At 41.2% G+C, this 24846-nt stretch overlaps 1 protein-coding gene across 1 annotated transcript; it reads right to left on the bottom strand.

Moving 5' to 3' along the window:
• Positions 1-3782: 3782 nt before the first annotated feature.
• LOC8040500 (venom metalloproteinase antarease-like TtrivMP_A) lies at positions 3783-24846 on the bottom strand. The gene is made up of 14 exons (XM_042293742.1): positions 24798-24846; positions 24202-24374; positions 23705-23797; positions 23458-23581; positions 23242-23280; positions 22204-22322; positions 19236-19307; positions 18596-18726; positions 18459-18508; positions 16407-16515; positions 10466-10633; positions 8934-9075; positions 8023-8139; positions 3783-3850 (listed from the first exon to the last, which is right to left on the bottom strand). The coding sequence occupies exons 1-14, from the start codon at positions 24844-24846 to the stop codon at positions 3824-3826; spliced, it is 1413 nt and encodes a 470-aa protein (XP_042149676.1). The 3' UTR covers positions 3783-3823.

Raw genomic sequence — 24846 nt, forward strand, 5'->3', positions numbered from 1 at the left:
AAGTACCCAGGCTACGAGTCATACTGCATTTAGCAAATTTCTTACAGTGTGAAACAATGCCGCCATACCCACGTAGACTAAACTCGCGCTGTTGAACCATCTAAAGATTTGTTTACTTGTTTTAGCAGGCCCACGTGCTACTTGTTTTAGCAGGCCACGTTCTTATATTTCTTTTCTTTGACGGCACACGACCGTGTTCGAATCTGCACTTGGACAAATAAATCACTATACGCTCAAAACAGGACTTAATTTTATGTTAGCTAAGTTTCATGACGCCTCTTGGTCTTTTTTGGTGTAGGAGATGTTTACCATAATCTAGATATAAAATATCTTCTTGCATTTGTGTTATGCGATCTACATGAGAGCTGTGAAGATTAAATTTCCTTGCGAATCTATTTTTTCACCTTTTTCTGCTCTGGTCAGATTTCATGGCAGTTTGTGTCCAGTTGTCTTTCTGTATTGTTTACAATGTGTCAGCTGTTCATAGGCACATAAATTAAGAAAGTTCATTAAAAAGTGTTCTCTGTTTTGCGTGTAATTTCTATTATCAACACTCTCGTACCCAGGTTTTGTCGTGAATATTTATACAGCAAGAGGTACGTTCCATCTGGGAGGGGGTTACCGTAGCACGATGCTACAGAGGGTCAATTCGAGCTCGTAGTGCTCAGCTGGGATACAACAATGAGATATTCTATACTTAAGTAAATATTCTGAAGCTGTGCCCAGCTGGGTTATCCTAAAGTTATAAAGTTCGTGTGATTTGCCTCAATGTTACTATTTTATTTATGAGACCCTTAATTGTACGCGGTGTCGATATTTATGTCACACATTCAGGTGTTATAAATATTGTATAGATTTCTTCCGTACGATATTTCAGTTGTAAAAAAATACCGTGAAGACTTTTTGTCGTTCGTGAATTTGGATGACCATCCGAGAAGAAAATAAGGATCATCAAACATGAAACTGCTTCTCTCTTTGCAGTATGCCTTTTGAGGTTTACATTGTGTATTGACCAATTTATCCATTTCGCAGCTACGATAAACCTATTAAAGGGCGCCATGCAACGAGTTTTTTAATTTGCGAGAATACCGCTTAGAACGGATCCCTGACGTTAATGGCCTGTGAAACACCCGTTCGTTTCTTCACCCCACGCAATCTAATTTACAGAAAAAAATTAAAGAAAAACGAGCAGGTTTACCCTCTCAACTCGCAGCCAGAACAAGCGGTCGCGTTATCTGGATTCGATTATATGCGCCAATGTGGATCATAGCCACGCGCTGGGGTTGGCAAAGCACTGGACGCGCGTTGAGTTCCAGGCATTGTTATGGTTTGTCTATTGTCGCAGTGACTGGACACGGGCCACTAACCGAATGCTTCTTGGGCTATCGATTATCGCAAGCCCAAATCGAGTGCCCACGCAATTCTCGGGTCTAATTTTTGAGCCGACTTCAAATATCCTCACTGGGGGTACTGCGATCCTTCAGTTACGTCATCAAGTTTCGCGAAGGAGAGATAAAATGAAAACCCTCGCTTTTGTCCTTGATGTTACACTGCAACAAAGGAGTTTCTTGGCCAGTGGCGTTGCTTGCGAGCATCCTTGAGTCCCCTTAGTGCCAGTAAGCTCGTGTGAGGCGAGAAACATTCCAATTGAATATCGTTGCACCACTCCTTTAAGGAAAACACCCACCTCTCTCGACAAGTGTAGAGGCATGCGGTATTCTGAAATAAGATTATTCATTGTACATGCAGATGACCTCTTGTCGTGTATGAGACGAAATCTGAACTTACTCCCAGTTCAGGTTTCGCGGGGAAAAATCCACAAAAAGCGCTCTAACATCACAGAGAGAAATAATATTACGCAATATAAAATGCAAACGGCTGACACTGGGAATATTTATTGGTCATAGTGAAGCGTTTGATTGTCTTAACCATTCAACGCTCCTTGATAAACTTTCGTGTTATGGCATACGTGGCACGCCTTTGATACTTCTTCATTCCTATTTAGAACATCGTAAGCAATGCGTCTCAGTGAACGATCGTGTTTCCTCTTTGCAAATCTTGAAGTTTGGTGTGCCCCAAGGCAGCATGCACGGCCCTCTGCTGTTCAATGTGTATATAAACGATGTAGTCAATATTTGCAACCAAGCATATTTTATAATGTATGCAGACGACACGAGTATATTTCTATCTACATTAAATATTTACGAACTTATACTCACGGGAAACTTAGTTCTGGAAAAGTTTCTTTCGTGGTCAGCAATAAATGGTCTTAAAATAAGCACTGTAAACTCTGAAGCAATTTTGTTTATACCTGTAAATAAGCACATTATTAGTAGTTATGCTCTAGAGATTGGCACCGACCAGATTAAAATAGTTAAACAGCACAAAACGTTAGGTGTCATTTTTTCAAAATATATGCAATGGGATAATCACATCGATTACTTAGTTAAGAAACTGTCAAAAGTTGTTAAAATAGTATGCCACTGTCGCTCTTTGTTGCCTGTAAATATTAAAATGCAAATTTATCACGCTTTGTTTAGCTCACAAATTAAGTATTGTCTTTTGGTTTGGGGCACAACAATTAAATCAAATATTAACCAATTTACTTTCCTGCAAAAAAAAATGCTGCGTTTTGTTGTAAACGTGATTTACGACACTCATACGAAACCATTATTTCTTAAATTCAACGTCCTGAGGATTGCCGGTGTATATGAGCAACGTTTGCTATGTTCTTATTTATTTTCGATCGATGAGTTTATTTCCTTTTCGTCTAATGTATCCCACCTGACAAAGCGTGCATCTTCCATCTGTGTCAGACGCAAAGTTCTGGAATGTGCCTCATTTTCGTACATATTATGCACTGCAATCTATTGCGCATAACCTGCTTACATTACTTAACAAGTTTGTTACCGACCACAATTATATTCACTGTTTAACAAAAAAGAATGTACGCATTTGTTTTATTTATAAAAAGTGTAATGTATTGTTGTTGTTGTCTTTTCCATGCCCTGTAGGTTCAGGGGCACCAGACCCGGACAAGCTACCTCATAGAAGCATTTTTTCTGGTGCCCTCAGCACAATATTGCTGGAAATAAATATTACTTACTTACTGCCTTACAAGAGTGTAGCGAGCTGTATAGTTTGAAGTTTTATAATTACAATAACCAATGCATTTTAATTCTTACAGATGCATGCCTTTATGTCTTTATTTTCTTAGTGAATAATTGGTGTTAAACATTTTGCATAGTATGCATATCTGTTCCAAAAAAAAATGGTATTGTCAATTTATCCGATATGAATATTGGTGAGGCCTGAAAAGGTAACCTATTTCTGTTCCACATATAAAAATATATGAAATTAAACGTACTTTCGAGTGTTTGGTGTTCAGTCAATGAACTAGCATTAAACAACATCTGTTACTGTACAATCAATACTAGGTTTCAACAGAAAATAATCCTTGGTCTCATAAAAAAAAAAATCTGCAGCTCGGACACGCCAACCTTAAAGTCAGATAAGCCAAAGTGGTGTATCTGTGATAGATGTAAAAAACAAGCAGATTTAAAGACCGCTTGTATTAACTAGAAAACGAAGATACGTTTAATGCAGTTGAAAATATTTAATCGCGCAGAATGTTTTCACGACTGACCATGAACTCGTACAATAGGACTCTGAGGCGTACATTCTTGGCCTACATTTTGATGCGCTAAAAAAAATTATAAAAACAAAATTTTGTGTTTCACTGTTTATTCGGAGGTTATAAGTTTGTAATTTTAGAAAAGCGTGCAGAGTCATGTCAGTTGTCATCCTCCTTCTTGTTTCGACGTCAGGTACAGATGCCGTTCTTGCATATCTGGGAAAAGAACATTGTTTATTACTTTCTTTAATTAGATTACTACATTTTTCGTGGTTTTTATTTTTATAAATTATGGAGATTTTACGCGTAACTGCGCATAACAATTTTTTTTATCATGCCCGAAGCAAAACGTCGGTACGCACAGAGGTTCAAGTCTCTTATAAGGTCAGTGATTAAAAATAGAAGCACATCTGTACGAAAGTGCCTGAAATTACTTTTCTCTCGAATGTCAAGATCAGCACTCCACGTCGCTAGTCTTTAGTTCGTTAAAAAATAGGTTTAATTTGAGGATCAGTAGTTCTTACTTTTCTCGCCAAAATTATCTCTGTGATACAAAGGTCAAAGCAAATATCCACATCTGATTTATTTTATATATACTTCTTATACAGAAATAGCTCATAAACATCCATTTTAATTTTTAACTTGTAACAAAGAAGGTGGCGTGTGCTGAAACTGAGGAAGTAATTGTGTTGTATATATGTGTGTAGACTGCGGGAATTTAGTCCTAGTGGTCGTCTTACATTTTTGCAGTAGATCAGAAACTTAGCCACTGGAGTACCACCGCTATCCTGCGCTCTTTAACGTGCATCACGCAGTGCTCATACACGACCGCACGTTCGTATGACGCCCGTCCAGATCAAAACGGGAGTATATAGCTATCGAACCCCATCCCTGCTCGTTTCGATCTGAAACATAAAAAGTTAAACGTACATTCTCCACTTCACTGCATACGCCTGGAAAGTATCGGATTCTAGAAGTAACGTCAACGATAATCGTTGCCCATTGCCTCAGCAATACAGTATATACATTGTGAAGCTGGCATCAGGTTGAACGCACTAGATACTGCGTCGTTCATGCGTCAAACTTCGACAGCATATTATTGACATCTTTCGTGTACTGTGTCGTGCCTGGCAATAAGCGGAGTGCATCGCAATGTTTTTTTATTCGTTTGTCAGCATGAAGCTCCCGCACGTAACCCTGCTACAATAATACTACATAGGCGGTGTAGTTGTGCAAACGCAATGGGTAAGTATTTTCCGCGTTCTGCTTTTATTCATCTGGTATATTCTTGCTGTGTTTTGAAGGAGGACACTCTCTCCTCGTGAATGTCGTTATTGTTTCGGGTATGTTATACATTTGTGTGACAACTTTCACTGTGCGTCTAACACACCTAGGGAGATCTCTGCTATTTTTTTCTTTATTTGTGTTGCGGATAATTACCCCCTGAGGGAGCAGAAGAAAAGGCATAGTTCTTGACAGTGTTCCTGCCCCCCGAATTCAGTTCAACAGCTTCAAATACATACACAACCTAGATATAAAAAAATCAATACAACAAAACAAAAACGATATGACACTTGTCTCATCACGTAGCAGCAGCATCAATATTTCCGAATACATACGCTCTCAATTACATGGTAATATTATCGTAAGTCAATATTTATCAAAACAGTATATATGTATACATAAGCGACCCAATGGTAAACATTATATGGTGACACTGCAGGTACACAAAGGGAACGCAGAATTAGATAAGAGTTCGTACAAAAGAAAAAGGTTGAACCAAGGCTACGCAGAATATATAAAAATAAAGAAGAAAGAATTTACACAGAACAATTATATTAATATTATATTATCTTAAGAATACGAAACTGCTATATCACTGCAAACAAGGGATCGTCTGCAGTCTTGTTTTAGACTAGAAAACGGGGCACTGTGATCAATGTCACGAACTGGGCAACTTAATAATTTAGTAATCTGATAATTATGTTTTTCTGTCGTAATTATTTCGGATGCTTGAAATTTTGTGTTTCGGGTCTCTTAATGCGTATAAACCAACGTTACTAGAACACTCAGTTGAGAAACTCGCCGTGGAAACTTGGGCCGCTGGCGTCCGCCGAGACCGAGCTAAATACGACAACAGCGCCACTCTTTGTCATTTGTTTGTACTGTGGTCACCTTCAGCTTTTACATAGCATATTTTTTGCGTAAAAACAAAAGGAAAACACTCTTTTTGTATGAAATTTATTGGCGTTTAGTACAAAATTATGCGCGCGTGATGTTTTTAAAATCTTTAGTTTGCAGGGTTTTGCGGCACAATTAATATTGTTTTTATACAGCCACGCCTTAGCGGTGCTTTCATGTAGCGCGTCCCGACCTAGGTGCATTTTAACTTTGGTAGGAAGATGTGGCGTGTCCGCGGGGGAGACGGGGGTGGCACCCCTGTAACCTCTTCCGCTGTATCTGTTTCGGCTCCAAAATGGCCGATTAAAGCCAAAATAGAAGTAACGTACAGTTCCTCGAGTGGCCGCTGCGGGAGAAATGGTGGCGTTGTGTTCGTCATTAGCTCGGTGCTCCAGGACAGATCGGGGCCACTTTTCCAGGTAAGTCTCTATGGCAGTTTCCCAACTGAGTGGTTCTAGTAACGTTGGTATAAACTGAAAAACTGTGCGGGTACCGACTAAAGCTTATTTTCGTGTATCCACTGAAATAATTTATAGTTATATATTTGGTTCGCCTTTAACGCATATTTAATGAAGAGTGGTAGGGTGCTCAATTTTCTTTATATCGCCTCTATGATTTTCGAAATGTGAATATTTTTTTTAATTATAATTAGTTTGTTATAGCTTGATTTAATTGTCGTATCCCAAACTAGTATTCCATAACTAATCTTAGAATAAAAAGGGGGATTATAAAACGTCATTTATAATGAAATGGGTATCAAATCTCAAATTTTATATAATATACCAGTAATTTGAGACAGCTCAGGTTTGAGTTTATTGACATGCGTAGACCATGAGAGTTCTTCGCTAAACCAGACGCCTAAAAACCTTTGTTCGGCCACTTTCTCGAGAATTGCTTCTTCAAAATTTAATGTTAGTATGGCTATTGTCTCGCTTGTTGACTGACTTGAAAATTATATATTTGGTTTTATATGTATTTAGTTTCAATCGATTTATTCGTAACCAATTTGATAGCTTATGGAGGTAGGCATTTGCAGTAATTTCTAGGCACCCTTTCATAACTCCAGTAAAAAAGACATTTGTATAGTCTGCGTACATTAAGAGGTCGGGCGAATCTAGTATCATCATAATATCATACATGTAAAATAGAAATAATAAAGGACCTAAGAAAGAGCCCTGAGGGACACCGTGTTGTATTTTATTTTATCCGATATTATTATTTAATAGAAACGTACTGATAACGATCCATTAAATAATTTTCAATTAGTGTAAGCGCTTAACCTTTTATACCATAATTATATAGTTGTTATGGTAAGATGTCATGTCCAAAAGTGTCGAACGCTTTTCTTTAAAGCAAGAAACAAACCAAGCGTGAAAAATTTACTTTCAATGTTTTCTACAATTATGTCTTTAATATTCAAAACTGCTTGCTCCGTGGACTTATGCTTCTGAAAACCGTATTGCACGTTAGTTGTTATATTATGCTTCTGAAATAAACTAGTTAACTATTCATTGATTACGCGTTCTTACATTTCAGAGAAGATTAGAAGAATAGAAATTGGTCTGTAGTTATAGATTTTTGTTTTTCCACCTCCTTTATACGCAGGAATAACTTTGGCGAATTTCAGCTCGTCAGAAAAATTACCAGGTTCAAGCATCCTATTTATAATGTAAGATAGAATTGTGCTCAATAGAGCCGCTATATGTTTAATTGGCAGTGCCTTCATTTCGTCGTCACCAGCAGAAACGTTTTTGTTTGTTTTTTCGATTTCCAACATTTTTATTATTGGAAATCTGCGAACCACAAGTTGTTTAAATTCATACGTAAATAAACAAAGAGTCGTTATTCAGCTATGCCGCTAAAATGGGATTCGAAATATTTTGAACCTGCTGAAGAGCAATACAGAAGCGTTGCTTTCATAAAATGTCTATTATAAGAATTTTTCAACTGCCCACGCTTCCTTTTTTATCGACGCAATAAGAAACAAGCACTATAGTACGTTGCATTAAAGCGAGTCGTTGAAGAAGGGGCCAAATATCATTAATAGAGTAACCAAAGTATGTCGATGAGCCTTGGCCAATAAAAAAGTGTTGTCATTAAATAGCGAGTTTCAAGAAAACGTTCCAAATCATGTCTAATGATCATTACATAATACCCTCTCACATAATCAATGCTGGAAGTTTCACGGCGACTGGTTTTTGCCTTACCTTCTCCTTCTCGCAACTCATGCCATCAAGAGCAGGGTGCTGCTGGCACACTGCGGCTCCATTTTCGTCAGTGGGCCCACAACAATGGAAGAGGCATTTTTTCTCCATTCCAGGAAGCTTCAGTAAACGAAAACGTTCCGTTAGCAAAAGTTTCCTATATCTAACAGTATGCTGTGAAAGGTATATGTTGAAATAATGGTCACTAAATTACAACTAAATTCATTCTATTTTTTTTTTTATATTTCAGCACTTAATCCTAAAAGTAACGAATTCTTGCTTTGTTTATTAAACTGTAATGTTTCCTTACCGATAGTTCGGTAAACTCGCCAAAGCTTTAAGTTCGGAAGGTAAGCTCTGTATGAAACGATGTCACTCTAAGATGTAGAAGGCGAATAACATTAAAAGCATAGTACTACGTCCGCAGCATTTATTCAGAGTCTAGGATACACACGCTGTACTCCGAATTCACGTTCAGAATATGTAGTCCTCTGGAATAAAGTTTAAATGACTTTAACACAAATATTTGTTTTCATTCTAGTTGTAATTGAAACGTTTAAGGTTATGTTAATCAGATTAATTTTAGTTATGAACACGTACATTCCAAGAAACGATTATTGTGTGCTGCGTTATATGCACGTAGTGTCTTCGAGTTGATGGAAGTTTGCACCGTTAAGGGCCGAAGATCGAAATACAGGCTATTGGTGACTGGTTCACCAGAATATTCAACCTTCTCCATTCGGTATTTAATCGTCTCCTGAACCTACATCAATTTAGCAGTATGCGATTGTAACAAAGTTTGATGAGCTTGAAGATTCGGCATAGAACTCATAGGTGCAACTAGAAGTAATTCGAAAACCCTTCACGTTCACAAAGGCCAAAGCAAACATAGAAAAAAAAGTTTATAAGCTTACCACACGGTATTTTACGTCCTCCCAGGATGGATACCTGGCTTCACAAAACGTGGAGCCTGAAATTGTTTGTCCTGGAAGTTTGCTGCTTTTGCTTGTGAGGTCCTGCTCGGAAGAAAGACCGATGCAGCGTTCGTCTCTGTTCCTAAAAAGACCAGTAAAGAATTTTGAATGACCTTTTTTGACATTGTTGAACCACTTTGTGGTAACTTTATGGTAATTTCATTATTTTAATTACACGGTACATTTCATTGATATAAAATCGCTCCCACCTGTATTAATTCCCAAATGGCAACAAACAGCCCAATTTACAGCATAGTGATAAAATCTATGAAATATCTATGAAAAATATCTTAGAACAATTCAAATATTACCAAGACCCTAAATACTTTATCAATAGAGTTGTTAAAAAATGCACTGCTATCATAAGGGCGGTTCATTTCTATATTTTCAACTTCTAATTTGTTTAAAAACAAAACACAAAATGATATATTTCTCAACGATAACCTGCGCAGCATTACCCATCATTATTCACTTTGTTGGTAAAAGCAACTCAAAGACTAAGTACCGTAATTTATAACGCGACGAGTAAAGGTGTAATTCAGAATTGCCAAGATATTCTACTTTATTTATTTATTTATTTATTGATAAATACTGCTAACCTCCTTTTGAAGGTTGTGGCAGGAGGGGTCAGTGCATTTTACTGCACAAGAACTTATACAAAGAATAATGAAATGTAGTGAATACACTGTATTAATATAATAATGCAAGAAACAGCAAAACAAAACAAAACAGTAAACTTTTCACAGGCAGCCTTCCAATGTTTTTAAAAGTAATTCGACCGATGACTTGTTCACGTGCAATTCGGAAAGGCTGTTCCACTCTGCGATCGTTCGTGAGAAGAAAAAAAAAGTAAATTAAAAAGAGTCAGTATGACACAGACACGGAACCAGCGCCTTCTTGTGCAAGCTTCGCACAGCTCGGACCAGTCGTGGCGTCAAATATCTTGAGGAATCAATGTTAAAATCGCCATTCAGTAGCGTATATAAAAGCTTTAGCCTCGCTGTACGGCGCCTCGAGGATAGGAACTCCAATTGGGCTTTCTCGTACAATGACGTCACAGATTCGTTTCGTTTGAATTTATTGTTAATGAAGCGCAATGCACATCTCTCTACTTTTTCTAACTTGTCAATATTTAGAGCCGTATGAGGGTCGCGTACCTGGGAGGCATATGCGAGAACAGGTAACCATAAGAATGTTCTTCTCACACATCGCTCGGATTAAGACGGGAATGAAATACCCGCGACTCATCAGCAGTTGCAATACAATATTCAGTGATCTCAGGAGTACTTTCTCGTGGTTTGTATCTTAAATATTATTCTTTTAATTGTATTTGTAATTTTTATGTAGGCTACATATTGAATTAATTTAGCGCTATTGCGCGCTGTCACGATACAAAAATATATCTCTACTGAAAGATCTGCCCATCCCAGTGTTTTAATGTAGGCGTGAATGGCGTTGTGGCCCGAGCTTACCTTAAAAGAATTCGAATTTGTTCATTGGTACACACAGAGAAGCGAAAGTTCTTCTCGCCACTGTCTATGTAGCTCATGATGTAGCCGTCAGACCAAGGGCATTTCTTCGCTCCGGGGTGGCCTGGTATGTAGCTGATGGGACCGCTGCCGTCGTGCACAGCTCCGAGCCTGAAAAACAATCGGCCCCTCAATATGTATACAAACCCCTTACGTGCGAATACCTGCTGAAAATCAGTCACTTAAGACCCTAAAAAGTTGGGCATGTATAGCAGCTTGATTTAAGCCCATGATTGGTAATACATTCGCTGTACGCCATTGGAAACACTTTGTGTATCAATGAGCAGTTTCTATTAGTAAAAAAAAATGTAACATTGTTCAGAGATAAGGACTCGAAAATAAAACTAATCGACTGACTCCTTCATTTGTTTTAAGAACCAAACTCTGTTTTAAACCATAACTCTCCTAAGACGGATGTGTACCACTACTGTATCTTGGGGCCTAACGGTAACCAAAACGCTGCACCTAAGGGCTCATTCTGAGAGATATTGGTGCCCAAGATCAGTCACTGCGTTATCCGGACACATCAAGAACTCTAGACTCGTCAGACACACAGATAGAGCCAAATGTCCGCGGAGAGCGCCGATCTGATTTCGGCGGCAAAAGCGCGGCGTCACGTCGTCGCGAGCGTCCAATCGGCACGCTCCGCAAACTTCGGTTTCATCTTTGTGTTCGATGGGTCTAGGGTCCCAGCACAATCATCTTAACAGAGCCACCTTACCCTTTGACTCTGGTACATGAGGACATCGATGCATTCGCTATGCTCCTTTTTAGATGTGCATGCCTAAGGGTCGATTCTCGTGATTAGTTATGACCCGAATAAAGAGAAACCCACGACATAGCGGCCCTATTTGCAGTGTTGAAGCTAGGGATGACGTATACCCTGAGTCTAGACTTAAAATCCATCGGTGGATCCTTAGAGAATGCGTTAGCATGGCCACCTCGAAACGCCACACACCTTCCTCTTTAAGAAACAGTAACGCTCATCCCTTCACTTTTCTGTATTACCCTTCTTTTCTGGCTTTCTCTCTTGCTTCCTCTATTTTTGCTGGGGTTTTTTTTGGGGGTTTTGTTACGGGGTCAGTGTTAGCGTTTTTCAAAGGAGGACGAGTGTGGTGTCTCCCAAGCGTCATGCTAACGCACTCCCCAACGATCCACTAGCAGATCTTCCTTTAATTTATGTAGAAATCATACACGCTCCCGTACACCTGCAAGTTCAGACTGGTCCCACCATCCGCGCGCTCCTTGGCTTCCGCCTCGTGACGTCACCTCCCTCTCGCCTTTGACCTTCACTGTTTTCCTCGTCTCTATGCGGCGCGCTCATAGAGTAATATAGTAAACGTAAAGAGAGGACACAAGAGCCGATTCGCGGCCCAGATAGTGCGTTTAATACCCTCCGCTACGTGGCGCTTTTCTGCAATTTGGTTAAAATTATTTAAAACTCTTTCCGTGAAAAGTCTTTATTTTTTAAATGGTAATGCTTTAAAATTGTTTAAAGTGCTTAAAACGACTAAATAGTTTAAATCAAATACGTCACAAAAACCACGTGATGAATGACGCCTGCCATGGCGCCATGGCCTGCCTGCCTGCACGCCGTCGCCTCTGCATCATTCTGCATGGCCTCGGCCCTCTGCTCGTCCCTGCGTCGTTCGTCTGTGCCCTGCGTGCCGTCCATCTGTGCTTTCTGCTGCATCATGTTCGGTCGACTTTGCATCAATCAAGGTGACGCATGACCGCCCGCGTGCTCGCATGCTCGGCGTGAATTCGTGGAGCCGATCAGTTCGAGCTTCCCGCGCTGTTGTTTCTGCCGGGCTGTCTGGCTGCACTTGAACGCGTGTGCATATTGATTTTCGATGAGAGTGTTTTAAAAAAAGAATTGAACTTACGACCCTACACACGACATTGTCCACGGGTTTACAGATGACGGTGTTGAACGAACCTCTAACATTGCAGATAGAGCCTTGGTTGTTATGCTGTCTGAAATTTTCAGGAGCTGCGTTTAGCCCCTTGCATACACTCTTGTGCACACTCCAACAACGTCTTATGTTTAACGCAGTCTCCTTATTTCTCTCATTCGGGAGCTTAAAGGGGCGGTGCAACGATATTCAATTGGAATGTTTTTCACTTTACACAAGCTTACTGGCAGTAGTGGGACTCAAGGATACTCGCACACAACGCCACTGACCAAGAAACTGCTTTGTTGCGCTGTAATTTCGAGGACAAAACCGAGTGTTTTCATTCAATCTCTCCTTCGAAAAACCTGATGACGTAGCTGGGCGGTAGCAGTACCGCCCAGTGACAATATTTGAATACGGCTCATAGATTGGACCCAAGCATGGCGTGGACACTCGATTTGGACTCGTGATAATCGGTAGCTCGAGAAACATTCGGGTAGTGTCCTGTGTCCAATCGCTGCAATGACGACAACAACCGAACCATAACAATGTCTGGAATTCAGCGCGTGTCCTGTGTCTTGCCAACCCCAGCGCATGGCTATGATCAACATTGGCGCCATATAATCGGCTCCAGATCACGGGGCCGCTTGTTCTGGCTGCGAGTTGAGGGGGTGAACTCTGCTCGTTTTTCTTAATTTTTTTCTGCGACTTCGATTGCGTGTGGTGAAAACGAACGGGAATTTCACAGATCATTAACGTCAGGGATTCGTTCTAAGTGGTATTTGTGCAAAATACAAATATCAGTGCATCGCCCCTTTAAGACTGTTGGCTTCACAGTAAAGGCTGTGGTCTGTGGTTAGGGGTCTTCCAACGTAAGCTTGGTGTGTGTGGCGATAAGCCATTTTTTGAAGTTGACAACGAACACGTTTACTTTGTCTTTGATGTTCCGCACCTTCCCAAAACAACCAAGAGCAATCTCCAAGCCCACAAACTTTGCATTGGAAATGAAAGAAAATTGTGCCCCACAGGTACTGAGTGCCTCAATCTTTCTTGTAATCCTATCTCTTGTTTATGCAAAGGAACTTCCTGAGGCAGCCATGGCTACAGCCTATTTCTGTGATAGGATGTGCATACCTTTTTGATTGTCTAAATAGCTAAAAAATTCAAGAAGACAGGGCAGAAGTTGCGTCATGCCATTCTGAAGGGAGAATCTGAAATACTTGATTTTCTCCACCAGTAACTCGGATGGATTTCAGCATGGCAGTTCCAAAGTAAGAGGCAGCCATAAGCCATCATTGGGTGGCAAGTTACTATAAAAAGTGTCCTCATGCTCTGGGATGACCTTTCAAGCAGCTATGACTTTAAGTTCTTACTTACACCACGCCTGCAGCAAGACACACTTGAGAACGTTTTTGGAGCTATATACGACAAATGCTGGGCTGCAACACAAACCCAAAAGGAGCATCAGTTCACCTCAAGACTAAAACACCTCTGGTTAAAGAAACTGTTCAAACTGTCGGACAATGGAAACATAGAGGATGATAAGGCTGACCTCGTAAAGGAGGTGCAAATACCTTCGCACCACGATTAATTTCAGACATTGTAGAACGTCTTCCAATTGGTAACTTCCCGCCACTAGAGGAAATTTCTGAGCTGGCATCAGACATCAGGTCTATTGATGACTCGTCCACTTTTTTTATTACGTTTGGGGCTATTTGATCAAGCTTTTGCTTGAACAGACATCTTACAGCTATGGCTGTTCTCAGCTGCTATCGGATGAGTCTAATAACTTGACCTGGCCTCACCAGTACTGTCTTGTTCCTAAAGCATACCACGTGCCTGGAAAATTTTTCGGGGACTTAGTAGTACCATCACAGGCTGCCTTTCATTTCATTCATCAACTAGAAAGCCACTTTCTTTCCATAATAGAGAGTGTTACACATGTTCGAGGAGTGTGTGCCGCCTTGTATAGCACACTTTGAGGTCTGGGTGGTTTTCGCCTTTGCCCAGAGGAGTACCACAAAGGGTTTTAAAATTGTTTTGCAGAATAGGCTTGTGTTGACCTGTTTGATTTCTTAACCGGAATTTGGACAAAGTTCGGTTGCACTCTTCAGTCGCTAGTAAGAAAGTCAAAACAAAAAGTGCTTATTAAGTGGGCGGTGCAGCTTGCTCTCCAAATATTTGTTTCCCCTTTTTCCAGCGAATGTGTATCACGGCTCACTAAAAAAATATTTTCCACTTTCTACAAAAATTCGATAGAAAATAGTGTATAGAGGCTAAAAATATTTGAAAGAAAATGTATCCACTTTTGTATCTACTGTCCATAGTTTTTTAGTCGCTTTTTTCTGAAGCCATATTTCTTTTCTCAACAATTTCAGGGAATGTTTAGGAACGTTGAATCTTGTCAGATTACGAATAGAGTTCTCATTGTTTGGTAATGGCTCGCCCGCAGTGAGTTTGAGGTTATGCGAATTGGTGTTTTTTACATTTGCCGGAAATCGGGAATTTGTACTATCCGGCGTGTGCTTCGCACTGTTATTATACTCTCATGACTGGTAATGATAGCGATGTCTTATTTTTGCACTTACTTCCCGTACCCGAGTCGGCGTGAAGGTGAATGTATCATACAGCATGTTCTCCGTGGAAAGGTTTTGTTAACTTGGTTCCGCTAAGAATCAATTACGAAGTGTACGATATGCCGAAGTCCTTCATATTCATTTATTTTTGTGAGTATCGATCTCTTTTGTATAAAACATACAGAGCTTTTGAAGTAAATCATGTATACATGAATGTGGTTCAATAAAATGTGTTTGAACCACTTACTGTTGTTGACCCCCAAATGCTCCACCAGTCAGGAGTCAATGCGGCGATTGTGTAACTTCAATGCTTTACAATAGAAAAAGAACAAGAAATATATATACTTCCGCTTTGTGAAGTAAGTTGAAATATTCTTTGACACATTTTGCACGGACTCTATCGTAAAAAATAAAGCAAAAGTACGTCAGTATTAAAAAAAAAAAAAACAGCGGCTTCGGGAGTCAAGGAGCTCCCGAGAGCCGAGCGAGGCGGGGAGGAAAGAGAAAGAAGGGTACCGGAGAAACCGGAGCAGAAACGCCCAAACCGAAACCGAAACTAACTTGACCGGAAACGGAATCAGATTATACTTAATACCGCCCGCTAGGAGCGCTACCTGTCACTGATCTATCTGGGCCGCTGGGGCCTATGGCAGTGTCCGCTCTTTACCTTGTGTATATTACTCTATGGCGCGCTTGCCATTTCCACTCTTCTGTCCACAGGCGGACGCCGCCAGCTTTTCCCCGCAATCTGGGTACTAATGCTGACGCGTTATTAAAAAGTCGGTGATGTGCCAATGAACATTATTTTTCGCGTGCTTATGTCATGCTCATTGCTTACGCCATGCACACTTTTGATTACGTCATGCTTACGTCATGATCGTTTTCGGTCTCGTCATGATCGCCGAGCTCTTTCCATAGAATTCAGCGATTGGCTTCTTGCAGCATCGAAAAAAACAAAAACACTCAAATTTTTAAATTTTTTTATATCGTGTTTTTCGCATTAAATACGACCGTAGAAAAACTCTACGGTCTGATAGAGTCACTCAGGCAGCGCCAAAAGTTCATTGTCACGGTACCAGTCGCCTCTGTGCGCTAACCATCACCGTCTAGACTAACCACGCACCAAAAAAAAGAAAAAGAAGGAGCATAATCACGCTAGAGTCACTGTGCGTGATTGCTTTAGCCTGCTATAGTAAACCCACAAAGATGACGATACGCTTGTTTTCCGATTTGATTGGCTCCATCCTAATCGGCGTGTTTACTGCGGTCCGTAAAGAGGAGTTCCTTTTTCTGATTCTCGTCTTTTCGTCCTTGTTTTCGCGCTAAAATGCATTCCAAGTTCCAAAACCAACTAGCCCAACAATTTACTCTAGTGGAGTATATAGTGCGCTTGTTCATCTGCGCGGTACTCACAGGTGGGCTATCTCGTGCGCCGCGATGTGGACTCCTTTGTACGAGAGAGGAATGTCCTCTCCGATGGCCACTTTCGTGGACCAACAAAGACCGCCCACGTAGGCCAGCCCTGAGCGAAGAAAAACAATGAACACGACCACTTCGGGAGGATGCCGTACTTGGGCTACTCAGTATATTCGGATATAAGAAATCGTGTCTATAAACTTCCCTGGTATACGGCAGAAAATAACAGGCAGGATTACATTAGAATCACTCTTTTTAGTGTTTATACTCAAGTTACAAATGACCTACCAAGCTGCTGCATCGCAGTGATGGAGCGAACACCTCTGAAGTTAATATATACTTATAATCGTTTCAATGTTAAAGCATCAACTATCCCATTGAGCGATGCCCGGCGTTGTCTGTAGCAACGAAAGAGCACCTAAATTCCCATCGACTGCACTCGACATGTGGCCCTATAGCAACGGCGTGCTCGTTGCTAAGGGGCCAGCCGAACTGTTGGCGGCGCAGTGGGAGAGGGGAACGCGAGTATGCGCTGGCCTGACATTAGGCCTAATGTTAGGCCTAACGTTACGCTTTGAGGTCTAACGTCGTCAACCGGTAGCCGCAGCTTGGGCGATGATGATGATGATGATGGAAGGACACGTGCTTTCGGCCTGCGCCGCACCGAGCTTCGCACTCCCACCGCTGCCTCACCCAAGGCGGGCAGCAGTCACCAGCGAGCCAGGGCGGTATCCCTAAATTAACCGGTATAAATTACACTTAGGTGTCCTCGGGATTTTGTAACCACTATGTGTGCTCCGTTCAGATACGCTGCGGCTGCAGCGGAAGCTACGTCCACGTTGGACCAGTCGTATGCCTTTCTTTCGCCATGTCATCACGCTCCCGGCCACACCCACGCGCCGAGAGCCGGGTCAGGTGATAAAAGGGAGGCGGCTGATTGGCCGGGTGAGAACGTAGCTTCCACCGTAGTCTCAGCTTAAGGGTGAACGGAGTGTAGAAAGTGCCGCTCCTCATACTGACTTTTACAATGTTAATGACTCATTTTCCCATTATAGGTAGAACTTTATGTAGTACCTAATCTTATTTCTTGATACAACTCAACTCTGACAATTTTCAAGTTTTTGGCGCATGTGTCTTTGAATTCGTTTTTGTTTTTGAATTTTTATTTACTGTTGGGTGAAAAAACCTGTTTAGTTGATACTGCGCGTTTGCCTCCCTAGTGCGCGTAGCCTCCCAGTGCGTCAAATGTACCTCCGAGCCGCTACCTACCTGTAGCCTTCCGGAAACAATGCCGAAGACATTAAAACTGCTGGAGAGCAAATAAAGGGCCCAAACATAGGGTGCCCACCGAGCCGGGTGCAACATACCCTTTTCAAAACTGCGCGCTCCATCTAGTAGCAGCTGCGCAATTGAACCGAGTCTGCCATTGTGTGTGCACGTATGCTGAGCGTCTACTGGACGCGATGATGATGTCAGCGTTCAGCGAGGACTCGGCTCCAATCACACGCTTCGTGCCCAAGAAAAATGGCGACCGCCTATGTTAGTCGAACGACTCATAAAAAAGGGTCTATTGCAGGGTGTAAGATAGACAGGTGGGGAAACGGCCCATAGAAGCCTACCGCAGCGCCGTGACCGGATTGTGTACTCGTCTGCTTGCGGGTACCCCCGATTTGCAACAGATGGCGCTGCGGCGAGAGAAAAAAAAAATCGGATTCGGATTTGCATGGAACTCTATAGGAGAGTGCGCAAAATAAACCGAGAGCACGACAGTCCTCCATTGAAAATCCGCGAGAAACCGTCTCCGTCAGTTTAGCCGGTCGCCACCAGTCGCACACCCGGAGTGAGAGTTCGCAGTGCTCCACATAGATGGCGCCACAGAAAACGAGAAAACCGAGGGGGACACAATCCGGTCGCTCATTTGGCTCTCGTTTCCCCACCTGTCTATCTTACACCCTGGTCTATTGTGAGCCAAGCATTACAACATGGCATGCGAATCAACGAGTGAGCTGCATATACGCATAAAAAGAAACATCCAAACTGCTAACTCACCGGAAACTCGAGTGGACATTCGACCGTTTTTCAATGTTGCTATTTTCTTCCTACAAAAAAAAATTATGCTATGAGTTTGAAGTCTACATGTCGCATTAAAATTATCCGACGTGGGCGGTTCTTACAAACCCACTTACCCTGTCATGAGATACACCATGTCGGGATTACCATGGACGTAGCCGTAGTTCACGTAGTTTCGAAGCCTCAGTAGAGATTCCGTGCCGAGGGTGTGACCGAGATGTTTCTTCATGTAGATTTCTGTTTCAGGCTGCAAGAATGTGCAAGTTGTTGTTCACAGCTGGTGTCGATGCTAGTAGGATTACGCACGTGTATGCCTTCCTTCGTCTATTTTAAGTTCTAGCATTCATAAACAATTACTTTTGCTCAAAGCAGGGATGTTAGACATTAGACCATGTTGCAATTACACGAAAAAACATGAACCCAGGAAAGGTGCTCTAAGAAATGTATCATTTTGTGTATATAGTATAGCATATATAATTTCGAGCTAAAACCTTAAAATCTCAGTATTCGCTTTAGGATAAAATTAGTATTCAAATGACCAAGTTTCCAAACTTTCATAGTAATTTGGGTTATTATTTACATGACAATCAGTCAAAGAAAAAAATATGTGAATTCCTAATCAAACTGGCTTGAAATAAAGCCATTAAACACTAGGAAATAAAGGTTAGTATTGGTCCACTCTAAGCAAGGGCAAACGCATGCATTTTGTCTTACTTTTGCTGAACCTGTACGCTATATGAACGAATAGGTCCTTACCGTTCCCCGTTGTATTCCAACGAGACGTAGACGCACGGAAGGTTTTGAAATGCTTGCAAACCTCAGGTTGACCTGTGTGGATGTGAAGAAACAAGTGAGTTCTCAACGCGCTTCCTTCACAAGGCTGTTAAAATTTTCTTAATTGATAATAAGTAAGGCATACAGCAGAATGAAATATAAACGTCTGAAAAAATAACTAAATCAAAGTTGGTTGCGAAGTGAAAAAAGTGGCTTAGTAAATTTTGACCAGCGGAGATCCACCTAAAACACTCCTAAAAACTGAGATGATTTTGTTACGTAATTTTTACTCGTACTTATGAGCAAAAATATCACTTGATATTAAAAAGTAATATGCTAAATCGGATAAGCCGTGAATAACCTATGGAGATAATAACACTGTTATCATCAAAGTGCATCTTCTGCTTACACTCCTCTATCTTTTCTCCCTGTGGTTTATTCGCAACCAGCAGGGCGAAATAACCTAGTCTAGAAGAGGACTAGTTTAATAAAGAAAACTTTGTATAAAATTGTTTCTAATAAAACTAAAAAAAACGTTCTTCATTTCTCAGGCATATCGCCAAAAGGCGTTTTCTTTCACCTTAAAGGTAAGTTTTTAAAAATATGTATAATGTATTTATATATAAAAATTATAGTGAGAACTACGCATGTAAATTAATATTCGAAAGCAGTACATGATCAGACTACTTGATTGCATGTCAAGTAGTCTGATCAACGTGCTGAAATATTTCGGTTGATCGATTTCGGTTTCAGGCCTATTTTAAGTTAACTGATTCAGGATGTATAAAATACGAACGTCCTCTTTTTCCTGAGCTACAAACGTCCGGACACTTCAATATCTTGAAATCGTAGCGCGTCCAAGGAGGTTTATGGTAGACTCGTACAGTACTCATTATAAGTAATCAATTGCTTTTTTAACAATTGTGCAATCGTTTGATTACTATTGTTAGGGAGTAATTGCGAGAGTAATCTCATTATTTCTGGAAGCACTAAAATTACTTGTAACCCTCACTATCTGTTCCTGTCCTTCCTAATATGGCGCCCTTTATTTATACACATTTCTTACCAAAAAATCTTTGAACCAAGTTTCCGACAGGAGAATGGTTTACCAAAGTTGGTGAATGAAAAAGATAATTAGTTTATTGTTCGGTGATTATAATTAAATAAGAGACAGTACAAAAGACCTCTTTTCAAACCGACAAAAAATATGTCTTTTTCTTCATTTAAAGTAACCGGAAAGTAATAGCTTACTTTTTCAAGTGTACCGTCAATTAATTTTCTTTTCAAGTAATCTAGTAACATAATTGAACAATTTTAAACCACGAGTAATCAGAATTCTAGTCCATTACTTCTTTTCGAATAACGTGTACAAGATAGTTAATGAATAGTTACTATGGAGTGCTTTTTTTTCTAGATATAGTGATACATTTAATAACCTACTTCCAAAAATCCCAGAACGCAACACTGCGCGTGTTGGATTATGGGAACTATTTGATAACGGAGATGAGTGGCATGGTTTCGGGATTGATCGCCCATAGATGAGGTGGTGCATCTCATCGCTGCATAAAAACTAAACTCTAGAATCGTTCGCATTGATTGCTCAAATTCAACTTCGTGACAGCGCCCCCGTTCATACATGGACCTCCAGCGCCCGTAAGGACCTGCCTGCAGGCTTAGCGAGGAATAGGAGTTCGGCCAGGCCGCATCCCATACCTTACCGGCGGCCTGGTGGCTACCAAACTAGAGTGCAGCACGACCCTCGCGTCTCCCGGATCATTTAAGAAGGACATTAAGGAGGCGATGAAACAGGACGACAAACCTACTATATACTTCTTCTTTTCCATGTGATATCGCAGCCCGGTGTTTACCAGCGGACAAACTCTGGCACGTGGGAAGCCCCCCCAAAAAACGTACCCCAGCATTCTATTCGTATGCGGAGTGCAAGTTCGTCTGCTTCTTTTGCAGGGGTTGGGGTGACGTCAGAACGCCGAGCTGCGATTGGCTCTGCTTGAAGGATAGTGGGTAGACCTCAAGGCAGCTTGCTCCGAGCTCTACCCACTATCCTTCACTCAGAGCCAATCAGAGCTTGGCGTTCTGACGTCACCACAACCCCTTCAAAAGAAGCAGACGAACTTGCGCTCCGCATTGTCAGGCCACATCTACGGTATCATACGTTTAAGGAAAGTGGCGTATTTGAAAATCCAAGCACTGTATTTGCTCGTATTGGGATGTCGTGAAGTGAGGTTGGCAAATCGAAACCGAAACTTACTGGCCAAGGATTTTCCAAGTTGCTTCGTGAGGCACTACGCCGCTAACATCGTTTCGATTTTGCGAGAGATCTATTCCTTTTCAAATGTTTTTTTTTTTCTAACAATTATATGTAGGTGCGTCTTAGTTATCAAGCCCCTCGTGTGCCCGACTTCTTTTTCATGTAACATGAATATCCTTATCGTCGCCTTGCTGCTGAACGTGTACCCTCTGCATCATACATTTCGCGCCACTGAAGGCAACAATAAGTAGGAGTGACCACCAGCATGGTACCATAACGTCACATCCTACCTGTCTATAGACCAGGGCCGTGTTCCAAAATTCACTCGATCTTACTCCAGGGTAAGGGTTTTGTACCTTTGGCGTTCTAAAACCTACCCGCGTCCAGCGTTTTTCAATCTGTGCTGTCACGTGACACGATCCGCCGGAGTAACTCGGATCCATTTGGGTAAGATTTGGAACACAGCCCAACTCAACTCCCTGACGTCACGCCAGTGCTCTGGCGCTGCTGTAGGCTCTGCGCATGCGCAGATACTTCGCCTCGCTCAATATTAATCTCCGCGCACGCGGTTTGCCCACACCTGGTGTGGGCAAAGCGGGCATGTTTGTAAATAGTGTGCTGCCGTATAGCGGCCGAAGCATGTCGTCCATTCTGTCAGTCTACGATCGGGAAGCCACTTACGGCGTTGAATAGCGCCGCCATATACGCCACCAGATCCGAGTGTGTGAAGGCTTGATTGTGGCGATAGTCGGAGATCACGTACACTTCTGGGGTGACGAGTTCGGGTAGCTGTCGGCTTTCTACAATTGACAAACGGAAAAAGTAAGCAATGGCGGTTGAGACTTCCCAGGAGATATTTTGGGGCGTCGATTAAACATTTGAATTCAATTAATCGCCATCTTTTTAATTTATGAATTAATCGAATTGACTTCGTTCATTCCCATGCATAATATTTTAAAAAATAAAAATATTTTCTTATGTTGAATGTTTGATAAATGGCAAAATCTACAGTATCAGATTTCAAATCAACCTTGATGGGTACTTGAGAGCAGTCAAAAGAGACCCACACTTCCAAATTATCACTTCAGCCGCAGAGGCAAAGAGGTTCGTTGATATTCACCAGCAATAGCGAACTCCGATCGGTCACAATAGTGCCTCCTGCGCTAAACGGACCCTCGCACAGCGTGGAAGTGGCTGCGACACGTATAACCTTCACTTTTTTAAGTTAAAAATCTCGCCCCTACTCATAACTTTCGTACAAAAATTCTACCTAAAGTTTGCATTCATACAGGCGTACTCGTCCACGTTCACGTGGTGAAACGGTTCAATTTTTACTTCCCTGTTTGTTCGTCGAAATTTAACCGATTAACCGGTTTAAAAAATTAATCGCGATTAAAGCATTAATCGAATAATCGGTGAGTTTATCGATCAAAAGCCCAACCCTTTTAGTATTTTTTTTTTGTTATTTGCTTCGATTTCTTATCACTGTGCACTCGCGCAAGGATCTATAGTGCGAGTGTAAAATAAATAGTTAGCACTCTACTCAGCCAGTGAGTTAAGTGCTCATCATTTTTACATGAGATAAAAATGTATGAAAACTTTGGCGCCGTTGACGCCATTCAGTAATTTGAAATCTATTTAACGGGCCTCCGTCATTTTTCGCTGACGGAAACGAAAGTCTAACATGGGTTGTTAATAGACGAACAGTGACATACTTACCAGTGACGACATTGTGATGGATATGATTGGCCTCCGCAGCTGCGTGAGAAGAATTTGTCATGCGTACTGTGCTTTCGAAATATAAAGCAGCTTCCTGCTCATTCTCTCGTGAGACATCCGTCATTCAACCACCAAGCACACAAGACACAAGATTAAAGTCATTCAACGACGTCCCGGTTCGAACAATACCGTATGAAAAGTAAGGCAGCTGCGCACCTATCTGTTTGCAATAGAGTGGTGCTTTTGGGATTTTAGCCACTCGATGAGCCACGCCATTGTTCGGTGAACGCTCCTCGGTGATCGATGGTTCGATCTGCCACTCTGGAGTGAGCATTCCTTTCTGAAGAGGCACGAAACCAAGTATTCGCTACAGAGCATATTTCGCACTATAAAGTATTTCACCCTTTTTGGACTCAATCCAAATCGATCCACAGTTTTCTTCAGTGAGTGGAAGATGACTTACAAGATATACAGCGTCACCAGTTTGATGGAGAAAGAGAGATGAGCCCTTGTACTTGTCATGATACAAATTTTCTTCTGCTTTGGTTCCGTTTATCTTCGAGACATAAAAGGAGGAAATTTTTTACCACATATTAGTAAAAAAAGTGACGCTTGACAGTTTTTTTTTTTTTTGAGTCAACTAGAAAATCAACCTTAAAGCATGTTTTCGATAGGCTGCATTTTCTCAATGTATAGTCTTATAATTTGGGACATCTTAATTGTTTTCATTAAACATTATTGAATTAAACATTATCCTTTATACTACGTTTTGACTAGATTGTTGCACTTTAATCTCCTGGGAACTCGAAATATTTTATGTATTTATGCGTATAATATTTTTATATCTTAATATTTTAGTAACGAACACTACAGTGGAAATAAGTTTAATATTTACCTCATCCGTTACAAATTATAAAACAATTGCGTGCCGACACAAAAGAGCCACAAAATATTACGTACGATCGTATGGACGAGTGCGTCGTCTTCAGAATCAGTCAATATAAGTTGATCAGCCAATATATGGCTTTTCTCCAAGTTAAGAAAAATGCCTGGCTTTATAAAAACAACCTTTTCGCTACTCGCTATCCTTTCCTGGATGACTTTCGGGAACACTAACTCCTCCGAAACATAACCTGGAAAAAAAAAATAAGCACATAAACAAGACAAACAAAATGAACAGACATTTACATTTTATAACGGTAAACGCAATGACTCAAAAATAATAGTAAATAAACGGGAGAGGGGGGGGGGGGGTTATCCGTAAGCACTATGAAGTTATTTCATTCGGAGCGCAAGATCGTCTGCTTCTTGCTCAGGGGTTGCGATGATGTCAGGACGCAGAGATCTTATTGGCTGATTGAAGAGAACAGTCGGTAGGCCTCAAGGCATCTAGCATTGATGTCTACGCACTACCCTTTCAATCAAACCCAGTCAGAGGTCGGTGTCGTTCTGACTTCACCGCAACTCCTGCACAAGAAGCAGACGATCTTGCTCTTCCCGTTGTTAAATTACCTAAAGTAGTTCCGTAATTGTGTTAGTAATCTTAAGGTCCTCACCTGTTGCTGCGGGTTTCACGAAGGCGGTGAATGCCAAAATTACGATCAT

Source organism: Ixodes scapularis, unplaced genomic scaffold, assembly GCF_016920785.2.
Source record: "Ixodes scapularis isolate PalLabHiFi unplaced genomic scaffold, ASM1692078v2 PGA_scaffold4__175_contigs__length_147842914, whole genome shotgun sequence".
Taxonomy (NCBI): Eukaryota; Metazoa; Arthropoda; class Arachnida; order Ixodida; family Ixodidae; genus Ixodes; species Ixodes scapularis.

Excerpts from the sequence above, each read along its gene's own strand:
- LOC8040500 (XM_042293742.1), bottom strand. The coding sequence starts at position 24,846 with ATGATCGTAATTTTGGCATTCACCGCCTTCGTGAAACCCGCAGCAACA. Across the intron at positions 24,375-24,797 it reads CGTGAAACCCGCAGCAACAG|GTTATGTTTCGGAGGAGTTA; the intron begins GTGAGGACCTTA and ends TTTTTTTTCCAG. Across the intron at positions 9,076-10,465 it reads CAAATTCGAATTCTTTTAAG|GAACAGAGACGAACGCTGCA; the intron begins GTAAGCTCGGGC and ends TGGTCTTTTTAG.